Consider the following 17,116-nt stretch of genomic DNA (forward strand, 5'->3'; position numbering starts at 1 on the left):
AACGTATTGGAATTTGTTATAAAGTGGAACAGACAGGGCATTATAGAACAAACTTATTCTTGGTTTGGTAATGGGCGACAGCGGCTCATGGATTTGTTTATGTTGTTTTGAAAAATAAACGAAATCTTTAGGGTTCATTTGGGGTTTATAAATCGTAAGAAAATAAAACTTCAAAATGCCGAGTGAAATGATAACGCTGCAGCTCGGCCAATGTGGCAACCAAAGTGAGTATATCTAGTAGGAGAAATTAATCAGTTATTTTAAATTTGTCCTAATCAAATAGTAATTATGTTTTATTGTTTGTAGTTGGTTTTGAGTTCTGGAAGCAATTGTGTATAGAACATGGCATATCTCCGGAGGGGATTCTTGAGGAATATGCGTCGGCGGGGTCAGATCGGAAGGATGTGTTCTTTTACCAAGCTGACGATGACCACTACATACCTCGGGCAGTGTTGTTGGATCTGGAGCCCCGTGTCATACACACTATCATGAACTCGCCATATGCCAAGGTACGGGACTTAGTTTAGAAGTAAATGATGACATCATTTCAATTAATATCAAGCATTGTGGGCAATTTAATAATATTTTGGTTGAAGTACGATATTGTGTAGTAAACATGGCAATTGCGTATTGATTCCACTTTCTGAGACTGCTAGTAATCCTGTGTCTATAGTCCTCTTGACAAAGTGAATGTTTTCAGTTGTACAACCCAGAGAATGTATATCTCTCAAAGCATGGAGGTGGTGCGGGTAACAACTGGGCATCAGGGTATGCTCAGGGTGAGAAGTTGAATGAAGAAGTGTTTGACATCATCAACAGAGAAGCTGATGGCAGTGATAACTTGGAGGTTTGTAGTTGTACTACAATATATGAAGAAGTAATAAGTTTGATGAACTTTTCTTCTACCTGCCTTGATTAGAATTTTATTTGGGAACAGTGTATGTTTTCTTTCCGTTTCCATTCCTCTCTGTCACAGAAGATTTTAATTTATAAAACGCTAACTGTTAACTAAAACTTTTTTGATACTGTTACCATGCAGCAGTGAGGATCATAAATACAGAATGGTATTTACCCTAGATTACTAACCTTATTTTACAACGCTTATTACTAACCTTCGACGTTTCGGCTACGCCATGTAAAAGGGGGAGCTGGTTAGGTTTAATGAAATAAAATATTTTTGTGTTTTGTTTATTTATTACAATAATGATTTGTTAACATAGTTATCAGGTTTTTATTCACTAAAATCACGTTTTAATTACTTTGACAGTCTTTTAATTGAGACCCGAAAATGTTACTCATATCAACATTTTTGTTTTTTAAATGCTAAAAATCTTTATAACTAACAAGACAAAGACTCAAAAAAACATTAAAATATTAGAATTAAGAAATAAAATCAACAAAAGAAAACAATATTTTATAAAAAAACTATCAATTAATACATTTGTGACAAATGTCAAGTTTGTGTTCGCCACACAAGGATTTGTTGCACTTAGTGCAACAACTCTTTGTCATTCTTCATCTTGCGGAAGGTATAAATTGCACAAATTTTTCTTTTAGCGATAGGAAGATTATCGGCATCTTCTCTTTGATCACGCTCATGTGTAGAAGTAGAAGTTTCTTGGACACTATTATTATCACATAACAGGTGACAAATCGTATCTAAAATAAAAATATATTCAAATAAAAATAGTGTGGGTACTTATTTCAATGTAGGCAAGTTAAGTACAAAGTTTACAAAACACTAATATAAGAAAAATAAATAATTATACTCGAAAAAATTAAAAAAAAATAAAATCCTGGATAATAATGTTGCTGCGTTAATACTAACAGTCGATTCGACGACTCATGGTGGCTGGAACGGCGAGCACAGGGCCACTACACAAAAAATACACCCGTGTGCCGCGCGAGCGTTGGTTCGACTGAGATTAGCTGGAATTTGAAATGCGTGCGACGACGCACTCAAAAATTATACCACTTTTTTTAAATCCTCGTCGTCGTTTTGACGAAGGTTAGTGATCTAGGGTTAAACATGGAATAAAGCTGGGTGTAACAGAGTTAAACAGAGGCTATAATTTGAAATGCTAACATTTGACAAGATTAGGATATTTTCGAGCATGCTTGTTTGTTAATTTGTATAATTATCCACAGGGTTTTGTGCTCTGCCACTCAATAGCGGGAGGCACAGGATCAGGCATGGGCTCCTACATACTAGAACATCTGTCAGACAGATTCCCCAAGAAACTGGTGCAGACCTACAGTGTGTTCCCCAACTTGGACGAAATCAGGTAAAATATTGTACCAAAGTGAGATACAATAGTCTCTTTGACTACTCCAATCTTCTGGTAGTCACTTGTTTTCTGTAATAAAGGGCTTATTACACTTGACTAATGTCAGTAGCCTAATTAGTTTTCTAAGGGCTGATTTTTCAATCATCGGTTAACTTCTATCTGAGGAATAAATATGGCGGTTTGACATATTTTCCATACAAAAGCTGTCAAAACGTTAAAAATACTCCTCAGATAGGAGTTATCTGGCGATTGAAAAATCAGCCCTAAATGTTTTAATGAAACCTACCTTCCCATAATACAATTACATTTGTCTGATTTTAGTGACTGAATCATTTAGACGACTGAATTTAGACAAGTGTAATAAGCCCTTAAATTAAAGTTTTAGTGGAATTCAATACATTTCAATAGACAACTTCTCAACAACAGTAAATTGTTCTTGTGCATCTTTAAACTTCACCTCACTATTAAATTCGAGATTCAATCTCAAAATAAAGTGTTACAGCTAAACAACATAATATACTATAGTCACGCGATGCGCGGTCAACGACTATCCATTGAAGAACATTACAATGTCACGGTTTTTACTCATCAGCGTTATACTCGCATGGTCATTAAAAGCAATTTAAAGCTAAACGCTAATCTTAACTTTAAGCATTTGATACCGCGAAACGCCGATTTTCGACTTCCCTAAAAGGAGGAGCTATGGAACAGTTTCACAATTTGGATGTTAGTTTGTTTATTGAGTGAAGTACATAATACATGGCGTTATGTTATATCCTAGATGGATCTATAGATGGTTCTTCAGAAATAAATATTACATTATTTTTCCCATATTCATTGTATGTATTTTCAAAGATAAACTGTCTCAATTCCACAAAATTCTTCCCCAGTGACGTAGTAGTCCAGCCATACAACTCGTTGCTAACACTAAAGCGGCTAACAGAGAGCGCAGACTGTGTGATGGTGTTAGACAATACGGCGCTGAACCGCATCGCCAGCGACCGGCTGCACATACAGAATCCGTCGTTTGCGCAGATCAACACGCTCGTGTCTACTATCATGAGTGCCAGTACTGCTACACTTAGGTAAGCTTTTGAAACCTGAAAAATATTATGTTCTCTAGGTTCTACAGGACAGGGGAAGAGGGGGTTAAATTTCCTTCACAGAGCTAAGAATGGCGGTCTTTGTGCGGTCCCCGAAGTTCTAGGATTTTATTTTATCCTAAGATAAAACTAGATGATTACCTCTGGCGCTGGCGAAGCTATTTGCTTTTGTTTCTACAATTCTATTAAAACTCGATAATATTTCAACTGTTCAATCAAACAAGAAGTCTGGGTTTGAAATGTAACTTGTGATATCACAGGTATCCCTCATACATGAACAACGATCTGATCAGTTTGGTGGCGCCGCTCATACCGACCCCCAGACTGCACTTCCTCATGACTGGATACACGCCGCTGACGGCCGACCATGAACTAAATACTGTAAGTAAACCAACCCTGAGAAAGTTCAGGAATAGTGGAATCTATAAATAACGTGATTACAAACTTTTTGGTAATTTCCAGGCGCCAAAAATTCGAAAAACGACAGTACTGGACGTGATGCAAAGGTTACTGCAACCAAAGAACATGATGGTCTCACTCAGTCCAGACAGGACGAATCAACATTGTTACATATCAATATTGAATATCATACAGGTAAGATTTATTCTAGAAAATATTATTGTTTGCTATACTTCAGAAATTGCTATTTTGTGGCTGCAACTTTTCAGTATTGCTTAAATCTAGAATGGCGAATAATTACTTCCTCAATCATTTTCACTGCTGTAAATAGTGCGCTGTACGTCTCTAAACTAATTAAGCCAATAAATTCGGCTGTCCCCTTCCTATTCCTTACCATAATTGCTCTTCCTAAAATAATGTGAATTGTAAACCTTTCAGGGCGAAGTAGACCCATCACAAGTCCACAAGTCTCTGCAACGTATCCGCGAGCGCAAGCTAGCGTCGTTCATCCCGTGGGGCCCCGCGTCCATCCAGGTGGCGCTGTCGCGGCGCTCGCCATACGTGCACGCCTCGCATAAAGTGTCCGGCCTGCTGCTCGCCAATCATACCAACATATCTTCAGTAAGTATATAGAATATAATCGATTTTTAAGAAAGTCAATTGAAACATTGGGTATGAGAATAGCAAAAAAAAATAATATTAAAAAATAAGATGGGTGGAAAAAATAACAGTTAAAAAACTAATAAACACGCAAAATAAACACAAATCATATGTATACGAGCGTGTTTATTTTGTACGTAGTCATGTATTGTCATCAGAACTCAGAGCGTGTGCAAAATTAAAATTCCAAGACATAATACATACATGATTACAAGTGAAGTCAATGTAAGCGTGTAAAAAATGGGTTGCCCGGAGCATGTCTCAGAACCAGTGAATAAATTCTCATATGTATTTTCTGCTTCACAGTTGTTCGACAGATGTCTGCAACAATTCGACAAGCTGCGCAAGCGAGAGGCTTTCTTAGAGGTGTTCCGCAAGGAGCCGATGTTCAAGGAGTCGCTGGAGGAGTTCGACGAGTCCAGAGGAGTGGTCGACGACCTCGTGCAGGAGTACCAGGCTGCTGCCACGCCAGACTATGTGCACTGGAATCCAGGTATGAACGTCAACAAAAAAAACTATCTATATTAACAGACAATTGCTCTTTTTTAAAAAGACACCTAAGTACATACATTACGAAAATGAAATATGTTTCTTTCAGAGAGCAGTCAAATATAACAGCAATCGGACGTGTGAACATGGGAAAAACGTTAACAGAACAGGATCGAACGCGCTGAGAAGTGATTCCAAAGGAGTTGTCGGATGGTGTTTGATGAAAAGTACCCACAGCTGTAATTTAAGTTTTTGTTTAACAAGTGCCATTTATTATTGTATTCTTTAATCTCATTTTGTTAACATTGTTTATTCGAATATGTTATGATGGTATAGTCCTTACCTAAAAATAACGCACAGTCTGAAAATAAAACTCATTTTTTTACCAAGGATTTATTTTATATTTAATAGTAGCTATCTTTTCAACATTCCCTTATCCATATCTTTCACATATCACTCTCGTGCGAACGTTTCACAGTGGTTTGTACGTCCCGGCTATTGACACGCAATACAGACTGCTTTACAATCTATTTTATAGACGAACATCGATATTACGTGAGTATAATAAGTTGAAAACGAGATACTGTCAGCGACTATCACATTGTGTAAGAGTTTAGGCGCATTCTAGGAGCTTAGCGGTGAAAGCATTCATTTCGTTACCTATGAAGTTTCTAGGCTCCCAAAATGTACCAAACATACTCTAGAATATATAAAAATTGCACAAATGAGCTGCATTTATAAAAATAAAACCCTTGCACACATGGCTTCTATGCTCATCTCTTGTGTTTAGTGCTCTAGAGAGCAGATCTCAAGTCCATTGACTTAAATTTAATCCTTATTCATGTATACCCCCTTATTTACTCAGTACTATGGCATATGTACAGAGTCTCTACTGCCATCACATTAAAAGTTTATGGGATAATAATTATATGAATATGTTGATACACCATGATTAATATTTCTAAACTATTACATGGATTATGTTATTTTTTCTCTTATTATGTGATGTATAATATCTTTATGTACATTACTGGGTTTAGGAAAGACGACAATATTAGATATAGCGAGGCCGTGAGGGCCATAAACTACAATCAGCCAAACATTTAATTCATATTAGTCCATAGATGTTAGTGACTCAACCGAGAATATTGTGAATGAACAGACATTCTTCCACATTGATGTAGCAAGATGTTGTTTGCTTACAAAATACTAAAATGCTGCAAAGTAATGCAAGATTTCATGGCAATGCTTGGCAATTGATTTCCCATCTAAACTAACCCAAGCGGACAGAGCCTACAGTCTACAGATGATGCTATGTAATATTGAAATAAATATGACAGTATCATGAGAACATAATAATTCACACACATCCATAACACACAACTATAACCTAATTTATTTATTATACATCAATATAACAGTTGTTCTTATAAAAGTTATGTTTTCAATTTCAATACAGACTAATTACGAATCACAATGTTGATATTAAACCATCAAGGTGCTAGGAAAAATGTTATGTGATTGATTAGAAATGAAATAATGCAACTATATTATTAGTGAACATTCATAAAATTAAAAGCGATGCGTAAGTGCGACGCGTTACTAGCAAAATAAAAATGTGCCCAAAAGACAATGACACTTTTCCTCAATCATTACACAGGTAAGTGAATAAAATGTATGGACTTGAAAGCCATGTAATTCTATAATGCCCTTCTCATAAATTTTAGTGACTTGTCTGTAGTAGGCCTCACTATGGAAACAGCATGTGAATAAAATGAAAATGTTAATATTTTAAATGGAGCTTTTACTGGGACAATGCATACAATATGCAACTACATTTTCAGAGAATGGCAAAGCCACATGGCACTCTGTTTGCTTAGTGAGGCCAATTGATAATGATTGTAGAAGAAGGCATTGTGCAGGCCTTGTGGAATAGTTAGTGACACGGCCTTATGTCAACAACGGGCATCGTGGGCTAGGAGGTCTGGCTGGGCGCCTGGAACTTGGGCTGGATGATGGAAGTCTTGCGCAGCGGGACGGTCTCGGGCGTGGGGATGGCGTCGCCGGTCGGCAGCTTGGCGGGGGCAGCAGGCGCCTTGAACGGCTGCGCTAAGTTACCCGGCCGCTGCTTCGCCATTTGATAGTCGCCGGAATCGAAGAATTTTTGCTGTAAATTATATAACCACGTTGATTGTCACTGTTTCAAGAAAATTGAAATTCTTATCAATAAACAAATGCTTAATAAAGTTGAAGTCAAATTAGAGTAAGGACAATTTCTCCAGATATGTAGGAAATATGTAGATAAAGTAGATATTCCATTAAAAATTAAGAAAAAAATATAAAATAAGAAAAATAAAACCATGTAATGATATAATACTGACCCCCTTGGCTAGTCTCTTCTGCAGGAATGCTGAGTGTCCCCCAGGCCCTCGTCCCAGCATAGCATTTGGGAACTTCGCCTTTAACTTTGCTTCCTCCAATTTTTCCAACTCTTTCGGCTGTAACAACAAAATGCCATATATTAACCCCTAGTATGCCAGTGCGTAGATATACGCGAGACATAATTGATTTTCTATTGTTCTCTAATTAGCTGCATTCGAGAGGTTAAAACAAAACACATCTCCAAATTGGTTACCTCTTCCTTCTTGTATTAATTTGGTTGAAATTTTTCCAGATTAAACAAGCTTCATATGATCAGGATTGATTCCATGATGGGGATTTTATGGGGCTGTTAGGCCAGGATGCTACAATTACATTGCCACAATGGACAGACTGATTAAGGATTTTGATACCAAAGTCAAAATCATATCACTTGTAAATGCATAGATGAATCATCATCTTTTGATGGTAGATTTTTAGATGTCTATTATCAGCCAGTTTCTTCATCAAAAGTAAAAGCCAAAGTAATGTCATAAAGTAAAAGTAACGGTCAAATTCGTTTTATCTATTAGTTTTGCTGTTACTTCAGCCTTGAAAAAACTAATTTGACCATTACTTTTACTTTATGACATTACTTTGGCTTTTAGTTTTGATGAAGAAACTGGCTGTAAGACATGTTACCTATGCAAAATTTCTTCTGCCATAAAAAGTTTAAAAAATTATGTTTGAAGTTAAAATCCAGTTCTGCAAATAACCAGTTTTCCAAAAACCATGCTATAACAGCTTTTCCAAATGTTAAAAACATAACATATGTTTATCAACTATGCAAATATTTTCATGAGTAATAGGGTTGTTTCCTAGTATTCAGTCAATTAAAAATTTGTATATGCACCGAAAGTTAACAAAACTAGAAACACGTTAAGCTATATTATATTAATAATAACTGACCACATAATTTTTAAAAAATTAATGAAATTTAAATTTATCGTCTATTACGTCATGCCCTTGAAAACGGCGAATCGAGTCCGATGTCGTCACTTTACATTGACAATGACAAGTATTTGACAGTGACAGTCTATGACAGGTATAAACTGAGAATTGATGTGATGTTTTCTTTAGTTTTTATTTGTATTTGAGCGAAAGAAAGTTAGAAAAGAATTATGGAGAAAGGATTTATGAAAGCTGATAGTTTTTTTGTCGCTCAATTCTTTGCTAATAACCAAGATGACACAAATATAACCTCAATAACAAACACAAACTTTACGTTCCTTTGCACAGTTTTATTTTATCGCGTACACAACTCAAAACATTACAGGTATTTTCTTTTGTGCCCAATGTTTAAAAATAATGTAAATGTTTAAAATATTTGTTTTTGTATCTATATTATAAGAATACATTGTTAGAATTTCAAAATCAATGACTTCTTTCTAATTAGTTTCTTCTCTTTAGATGTGCAAAGTGTAAAGGAACACATAGTATACTGTGACGTCACAGTCACGTGATCGAGCGTTTTCTGGGCAATGTTTTAAGAAAAATAGAAAAAAATCGAATACATAAAAAGTAAAGAGATTTAAGACGCAAAATCATAGGAGGGGTGATCTTTAAATTATTTAGAAGCTATTTAAATAGATTTTCGAAAATTGGAAACAACCCTATTGTAACCTGCAATATCATTGTATAGTAAATTAATTTTAGTTAATTGATTTTTTCAGTCCTATGTTTCACATCCTACAAACTAGTTGGCAGGGTATATAAAAATAGTACTTAACATCCTCAATAATGAATATCCCCCTTAAGTATTGTTTTTGTTTGTCATCATGAAATCAATTGATTACAAAAAAGCAGCATAATCAGATAGCAACTAACGTCATTGAAAGCATCAACACAACTGATAAGAAACCTAGGTATGCTTATATTATTGATGAAATCATCATCATCTCCAGAGCCTTTTCCCAAAACTATGTTGGGGTTGGGTTCCCGTCTAACCGGATGCAGCTGAGTATCAATGTTTTACAAGGATAGACTGCCTCTCTGACCAACCTATATTGATAAAAAGAATACACTACAAAAAAAAAACTGTAAATTATACTACAAATTTGAATGTCTACAACGGTTAGATTTACTATTGCATTGCAATTAACGAACCAACATTCAGCTAATAAAATAAAGACCACTTTGGTGTAAGTTTAAAATAATCAGATGAATACATATAATACTCCACCCTATGGATAATTAGAGTCTAATTTCGGTTACAAAGGCTTCAGTTAAGAGTACTTACATCCTTTGGAGGCTCAGGCTGATCAGGTGAATCACTCATTTTGACAACTGCAAAAGAAGGTAGGTATTTTAAATTATAGATATAATTGTTGCATCTAGAACATACTGCCGGCTCTATTAAGGGTTATCAAGTGCAACTAACCTACATACTAGATAGATGATAAAGATAATTGAACTACAGAAATATTTTGTTTACCCTCCCTATAAAAACAATCAATTCATACAAATGTAAAATCAGCAAGAGTAAACCTCAGTAATAAAGTTAACGGAAATTTTAACGATGCTTAGCTCTATATAATTTGAGTCAAAACGTAATTATTATTTGAAAACACATGGCTCATCGCAAAAACAATAATTTGCTAAGATAATTCAATAACATTCTATCAAAGGAAAGTTGTTTACCTTGGTATTGATCTCGGGACCAGTAACAATGAAGCTTACAAGCATCCGATTACAAATTCAACGATCAAAATGGAAATTCACTGGTATTAAAATATTTAAAAGATCAGACGATTTAACAACAAATAGCAAATTCTCGTGATTTTCGTAACGTAAAAATGGCGTTTTTAAAATGTTACTATACTATTACTTTTTATTCTACTAAAAAATATGGATCAGAATTAAATTCTTCAGAAATAAAAAAATTAAGAGCTTATTGATTTCTATTAAACGTTTTGATTAGATAATTTCAAAATTTTTTAAGGATACAACATAATACCTGAGATGTTTCAGAAATCTGAAAGTGTCTAAATATTACCACAGGTGGGAATACGAGCAAGTTAACAACACATGCATCCGGAAAATACTAGTGAAATGTTTTTAACGCAATACAAAAATTAAGTACTGTGTAGAAACCGGGATATAATATTAAAATAGAATATATTATTTTACCTAATTTAATAAAACCGAGTATTCATGAAAAATATTATGAAGGAACATGCATTGGTAATGCATTGGTATGACATTTTTTTTTTAAATTAACCAACGACCAACCAACGATCTTCTATTCTCAGATAATGTCAATGTCAAGTATAGAAAACACTTGTCAATCTTGTGTTGTTACATGTACTTGTTGATACGATTTCTGAGAAGTTTGGCGCTCCGAAGTTATTAAAGTACAAAATAAAATGGAATCTGACATAGTTGAAGAGGATATAGACGGTTCCATTGTCAGCATACACGTTCGTAACTTCTTTTGCCATGACAATTTGGAAGTTAATTTAAACAGAAATGTAAATTTTATTGTTGGTCGCAACGGGAGCGGGAAAAGTGCTATTCTAACTGCGTTAGTGGTCGGCTTAGGGGGCAGAGCCTCTGCTACAAACCGCGGAAGTAATCTACATTGTAAGTAAAACTTATTCCTTCTTAGTCTAAACGTGAAACCAAACTTATGTGCTACACCTGTTTATTATTGTAAATAATTCAATTATGCGTAGCTCTTTGTTCAAAAATACTTTGAAACTGTGAAGAATATTTTATTCCCAAAACTGTTTACTAAAATGTTATGCTAATGTTATAATAGTTCTTGAAACAAAGTGTTATATCAAGGTGTTTACTTTTGCAGCATTCATAAAAAAGGGCGCCAACTCCGCTACAATAGAGATTAAAATCAAGAATAGCAGCCCTAAGTCCTACAAGCATCATATTTACGGTGACTTCATAACTATTGTGAGGAATATAAATGCTTCGGGCGGCTCTAGTTATAAAGTGAAGACTGCTTCGGGTAAGTAAAGAAAGTTTGTAATAATTTATTTCTTTCAGTACCCTTAGTATAATTTTAATAGTGTTTGGATATTTCATATCTAGTACACAGGCAGGCTATTCTTATGCAATCACTCTTTTTCTGCCTAAATATTCATAGTCAATATTGCCAATGACCTCATTTTTTGCTACATACCTATTTAAATATTGTCTATGGTTGGGAAGTCCAGACTGATAAATTGAACATTTATTTTTAACTTCTCATTTATCTGGCCAGATGAGGTCACATGTTTAGGCACACCTAGCAATAATAACATAAAACTAGGGATATCCTGAAGTTTTAAAACAATGTTTGATAAGATATATTGGAACATTGTTTTATAAATATAAAACTAGTACATACTTTATTCTTGAAATACAGATTTAGATTTCACAAATAAAAATATAGATTTCTTGCAGTTTCACACTCGTCACAGGGGTGTTTTTGTAAAAAAAAAAAAAACCTATATCACCCAGCAATCGTGTAGCTTTCTAGCAATTAAAGAATTTTTGTAATTGGTTCATTAGTAAATGCTCGTATTCAAAGAAAATAAACAATCTTTCTTCTTTATAAAAGTTACTATAGACGATGGCTGCTCAATTAGAGTAACAATTACATTTCCATCCAAATGTATATTATTTTTACAGTTGTATTATATGTGATGTACATTGATTTAGATTCATTGATGCACTGTATTAATTTTAAGTTGTATATATATAAGTTTTTTTTTTTTCAATTAATGTAAATATTTTGTGAATATAATAATAAAAAATGATTCATCGATAAATATACAATACATGAATATGAGGAATAGCTCTTACTCTTGCAGTTTCACCCCCTATCCTCAGAACTACTTCCTACAAACTACAAAATAGCCTGTATCTATTCTCAGGCTATAGAGTATAGACTATTTGCAACCTATGTACATATTTTTAATTAAGTAGTATTGGTGTGAAAGATGATGACATTACTTTGATGAGAATTATATTCACAAGTATGATATAAACAATGATTTTCAATATTAACTTGATGATTTTTTAAATCAGGAACCAGCTTATCTAATAAGAGGGATGATTCTCCTTATCATAGCACACCAATAACTTTTTCAATAATATTATCAAAACAAAATCTTCTACTTAAGGCTTAAATCTAGAATAAACTTGTCATCTAAAGGTGACACACTGACATACCCTTCTATAAAATGGTAAAGTCGCTATTATCCTCAATTAGTCTATGTGACTGAGAACAATAGAATTCACTATCCTTGCCTATTAAATCTTATAGCCCTGTATGATGTCATATTTTAATTTTTACTTTGTGAGTGGTTTCAAGCAATGAACTGAGTTAGCATTTAGATAATGCTATCAGTAAATAAATTTGAGTGGCTAGCTAGAACTAGAAATCTTAAAATGTTTATTGAACAACACTTGTTCACTTATTTATACTTTTCTACACTAATACTGTAAAGAGGATTTTTTTTTTGTTTTTATCTGAGTAACAAAAATTATATTTTATCCTGGCACAAGAAGAAGTTCTTGAGACTTGGGTGAAACTACAGGAAAACAACTGGTCACGAAGATGATTTATTTCAGGTGACGTAGCTTCAACGAAATTCGAAGAAGTAAACTCAATAATTCTTGCACATGACATACAAGTTGACAACCCTATCTCAGTACTTAATCAGGATGATGCTAGAAGCTTCCATGCTTCTGATGCCAAGAAGAAGTACTCCCTGTTCCGTAAGGCGACGAACTTGGATCAGACGGAAAATAATTATAATGTAGCCATTGAAAATTGTCAGAAAGCCACTGCGATATGGAACAGGAAAAATGATGTAAGTTTCCTATATTTTCTACAACTGCATCATAAGAGAATTAATAACTTCCTCGTTTAGTCGTTCCTCAGCTGGTTATATTGCAGTAGTACCTAACTCTGTCTCCAGAGTACAACGTATCTGCATGTAGGTTTCATCTCAATCTAGTTATCTGTTTCAAAGTTTATTTCACATTCATAATATTAGGACTGATGGATTCGTTTAGTTCTGAAGACAAAATTTTATAAGAATTTGACCTGTTTAAATGATAGATAGAATATGCTTTATTGTACACCAATATAGGACAAATGTGGAAGGACGAAATAAACAAATATGCGTGAGTACAATTCTTGTTGAAAAACCAAGCTCTTCAAATCATCCTCTATTTCAGGCATGTGCAGACCTAGAAAAAGAGTACAAAAAGTGGAAGGCGAGCCACGAGCAATTGAGATCTCGTGACGAGATCAAAGCTCTTAAGACTTCTCTCCAGAACGAGTACTACTGGAGCGAGATCTCTGAGTTGGAGCGAGAAGCGGGGAAGATACAAGAAGAGTATGACAGGCAGAAAGCTATGATGGACAAGTTGAGGGAGAAGCTCAGTAAAATGGAACAGAATTACGGCAGCAAAACCAGTGCTATTGAGTAAGTTGATTGGCTTTACGTGAAGTTTTCACTACAGTTTTGTACCTTGTTTTCGAAACGAAACAGTAACGATAATCCTTTCAATTCTCGTATTTGTCCCAAAAATAACGCCCTACTTTTTTCCAGCGAATTACGAAACATTCTAGACCAGAAAAATCTAGAAAAAACCGCTTTAGAGCAAGAGATGCGCGCGTTAGAGGGCGAAGTGAACAGCGTGCAGGCGGCCTGGCGCGGCTCGCAGCACAGCGCCGGCAAGTACAGCGAGTCGCTCAACCGGGAGAAGAGGAAGGTCGCCGACCTGGAGCGAGAGATACAGTACATTGGGTGAGTGGATAGTTCTAGAACAGTTACACGAAGTGAACTCTGTCATATATACTTTCTTATCTACTCCCACTATGTATTCCCGTATGTACTCTCCGTATTTGGTCCTTACGTAATCGTGTACTTCCTATTAGAAAGATTAGTAGACCCCTAATTGGCACAATAAACAGCATTCGCAGCATATCGAATATATGTGCCTAAAACCTTATTTGAGTAGTCCACCCTTATTTAATTAAAGAATCAAATATTTATTTGCCTAAAATGCAGGTTTACGACATATAATTTTTTTTTTATCCAAGCCACACAAATTATTAGAGGTGATGATGCCTAAAGCTATGTTAGTAAGTGTCAGTGTCCATTAGGTCAGGTGCAGTTGAGTCGAATCGCGCTCAGCTAGAGGAACGCTCGGGCCGCGCTGTAGCCGCGGCGGAGGCGGCTCGCGCGCGGTACGGCACGGCGCAGCACGAGGCGGCGCAGGCGCGGGACGCCGTGGCGCACGCGCAGGCGCAGGCCGACGCGCATGCCCAGCGACAACAGCGACACAGGGACTCGCTGCGTATGTATACCACACTCTATGTTTTACGAGGCTGACTATATTATAATAATTATAAAAATAATTGGTGGTATTTTGCTGCAATATCCTACTTATATTATAAATGTGAAAGTTTGTGAGAATGTATGGATGTATGTTTGTTATTCAATCACGCAAAAACGGCTGGACCTATTTGATTGAAATTTGGTATGTAGATAGGTGATACCCTGGATTAACACATAGGCTACTTTTTAGCAACTCACCACGCGGGCGAAACCGCTGGCAGAAGCTAGTATTTAATAATTAAAAAGGACGAAATAAAATGTATTATTTCTTTCATGATTTTATTAGGCAGTTATTGTTCTCTTGCGCTGCATCTACACGGTGCAAGTAGCTTGCGGATGTCGAGGCACTTGCGCAGGTTATATGCATTTTAAAAACGTGCGGGTCCAGCGACTTGCGCATGTACCAAAGCAAAATACCCACCCGCGTGCTCTTGTCACTTGTGCATGTTAACTTGCACCCCGTGTGGATGCACCCTTAACGAGCGAAGCATGTTCTTGGAGCTAACAAGACAGTTGTACGCAGGGCAACTGAAGCAACAACTGCGCGAGTTGGAGTCTCGCGGCAACGACTCGCTGGCGGTGTACGGCAGCAACATGGTGGAGCTCTGCCAGCGCGTCACCGCCGCCGCCAACAAGGGACACTTCTCGCAGAAGCCGAGGGGACCTATCGGTATGTATCGACCAGACCACGGGACTAAGGACTCCCGGATTCTTGGAAGGCGAACTTGGGGCAGAAGCCAACACTCTGAAACCCTTTTCTTAGAAGCACTCCTTAGAAGCTATTGACGTTTCGTAAGAACCTGTGGCAGGTCTATATGACATAGAAGACCTTTGACTTTGAGTACCGACACCAAGTTTGGATTTGTCAATCTTCTATATTATATTTGTTGGACAGGGGCTTATCTGAAAGTGAAGGAGAAGAAGTGGGGCGGAGCGCTAGAGCACATCCTCGGCGGGAATGTTCAAACGTTCTGCGTGAACAATGCTGAAGACTCCAGGAAGCTTAACCAGATTATAAATCAAGTGAGTGTCATCATTATCAGTCTTAGATTACGTAGCGGTGGGGACTACAGTACATAGCGTGTTACATGAGATTAATTGGGAAATATAAGGGTGTACATAGGGTTGTACATAAGGGGGTAGGTAATATCTATGTATAGAGACATACGATAGTATATAGGTGAACTACATAAGGGAGTTTATATAGTTGGAGTATATAAAAATAAGAGTGATGTCACAAGTTTATAAGGGCTGCATTTGATATGCATTCACGTATTAGGCAGTTTTTCAGTAAATATTAATTTTCCGTGTCAGAAAATTTCATGGTCCACACTACAAAATCTTCACTTCAAAACCCCCTTTTCTTCCCAGGTATACGGCTCAGGTCCGAAACCAAGCGTAACATGCAGCAAGTTTCTGCCTCGCATGCACGACGTCCGTCGCGGGCGCGTGCGGGCGCCGGGCTTCCTGTCCGCGCTGGACTCGCTGGACGTGCCCGACCCTGTCGTCGCTAACTTCCTCATCGATAACGCTGCTATGGAGAGAGTGCTGCTTGTTCCTGAACATGGTGAGTGATAATACCAATTAATTTAGGTGATCATCTCCCGAGCTGAACCCAACGTAGTTGGGGAAAAGGCTCAGAAGCCAAGCGTGACATGCAGCAAGTTCCTGCCACGCATGCACCCAACATATTTGGGGTCGGCTACCAGTCAACCGCACGCAGCTGAGAGCCAACGAACGCCAGACAGAGCTACGTTATTTTATAAAGGCTGAAACTTTGTGTATGCATCTACCTTGCAGTGGGTATCAACGATAGACTACAACGAAGTTTGACTTACGCCGTCTTACCACAAAAACTTTTAAACGTCAGTTTATGCCTTGTCTAAAAAAATGTCAAATTATGACGTTGACATATGGTTCATTTTGGAGCCACATTTTTTTTAGACAAGTGTAAAACAGTGGTTAAAGTTTTTGTAGTAAGGCCAACGGTGTCTGAGGAAAATACAAAAAAAAAATACTTTACCTAACTATTTGTTTTTTGACAGACGTATCCCTATAAATTAAAGATATGTTTACCCGTCTTCTTCTCTATCTCAGTTTGAAAACAAATTCGTTATAAGTCCTTTTTTGTACAGATGACGCGATCCGTCTATCGGACAACGAGGAGAACGTACCTGAGAATCTGCTGAAGATAGTGACGCTGGACTGTACGGAGTACCACCCCGCGCCCAACTACCGCAGCTACGGCGGCTCCGGCCGCAAGAGTCGCTTCCTGCATCTTAGCACTGCTGAGAGGAAGAAGTGAGTCACAATCTTGTCATATTGTCATCTGCTGAACATAGTGACGCTGGACTGTACGGAGTACCACCCCGCGCCCAACTACCGCAGCTACGGCGGCTCCGGCCGC

General features: G+C 36.8%; 3 protein-coding genes across 3 annotated transcripts; 2 read left to right on the forward strand and 1 right to left on the reverse strand.

Moving 5' to 3' along the window:
• Positions 1 to 51: 51 nt before the first annotated feature.
• On the forward strand, positions 52 to 5,329 carry LOC124645893 (tubulin gamma-1 chain-like). Its single transcript, XM_047185873.1, has 10 exons — positions 52 to 224; positions 307 to 509; positions 701 to 847; positions 2,149 to 2,285; positions 3,179 to 3,373; positions 3,652 to 3,772; positions 3,854 to 3,985; positions 4,229 to 4,411; positions 4,757 to 4,943; positions 5,049 to 5,329. Exons 1-10 carry the CDS (start codon positions 176 to 178, stop codon positions 5,063 to 5,065), a joined length of 1,371 nt encoding a protein of 456 aa, XP_047041829.1. The 5' UTR covers positions 52 to 175; the 3' UTR covers positions 5,066 to 5,329.
• On the reverse strand, positions 5,317 to 10,172 carry LOC124645902 (cAMP-regulated phosphoprotein 19). The gene is made up of 4 exons (XM_047185883.1): positions 9,998 to 10,172; positions 9,597 to 9,643; positions 7,321 to 7,437; positions 5,317 to 7,106 (listed from the first exon to the last, which is right to left on the reverse strand). The coding sequence occupies exons 2-4, from the start codon at positions 9,633 to 9,635 to the stop codon at positions 6,915 to 6,917; spliced, it is 348 nt and encodes a 115-aa protein (XP_047041839.1). The 5' UTR covers positions 9,636 to 9,643; positions 9,998 to 10,172; the 3' UTR covers positions 5,317 to 6,914.
• Positions 10,173 to 10,610: 438 nt separating this feature from the next.
• On the forward strand, positions 10,611 to 17,041 carry LOC124633624 (structural maintenance of chromosomes protein 6-like). The gene is made up of 10 exons (XM_047168942.1): positions 10,611 to 10,939; positions 11,160 to 11,318; positions 12,929 to 13,170; positions 13,541 to 13,791; positions 13,918 to 14,115; positions 14,475 to 14,668; positions 15,233 to 15,379; positions 15,605 to 15,732; positions 16,081 to 16,276; positions 16,845 to 17,041. Exons 1-10 carry the CDS (start codon positions 10,723 to 10,725, stop codon positions 17,012 to 17,014), a joined length of 1,902 nt encoding a protein of 633 aa, XP_047024898.1. The 5' UTR covers positions 10,611 to 10,722; the 3' UTR covers positions 17,015 to 17,041.
• Positions 17,042 to 17,116: the final 75 nt, after the last annotated feature.

This window comes from Helicoverpa zea, chromosome 1 (genome assembly GCF_022581195.2).
Source record: "Helicoverpa zea isolate HzStark_Cry1AcR chromosome 1, ilHelZeax1.1, whole genome shotgun sequence".
NCBI lineage: Eukaryota > Metazoa > Arthropoda > Insecta > Lepidoptera > Noctuidae > Helicoverpa > Helicoverpa zea.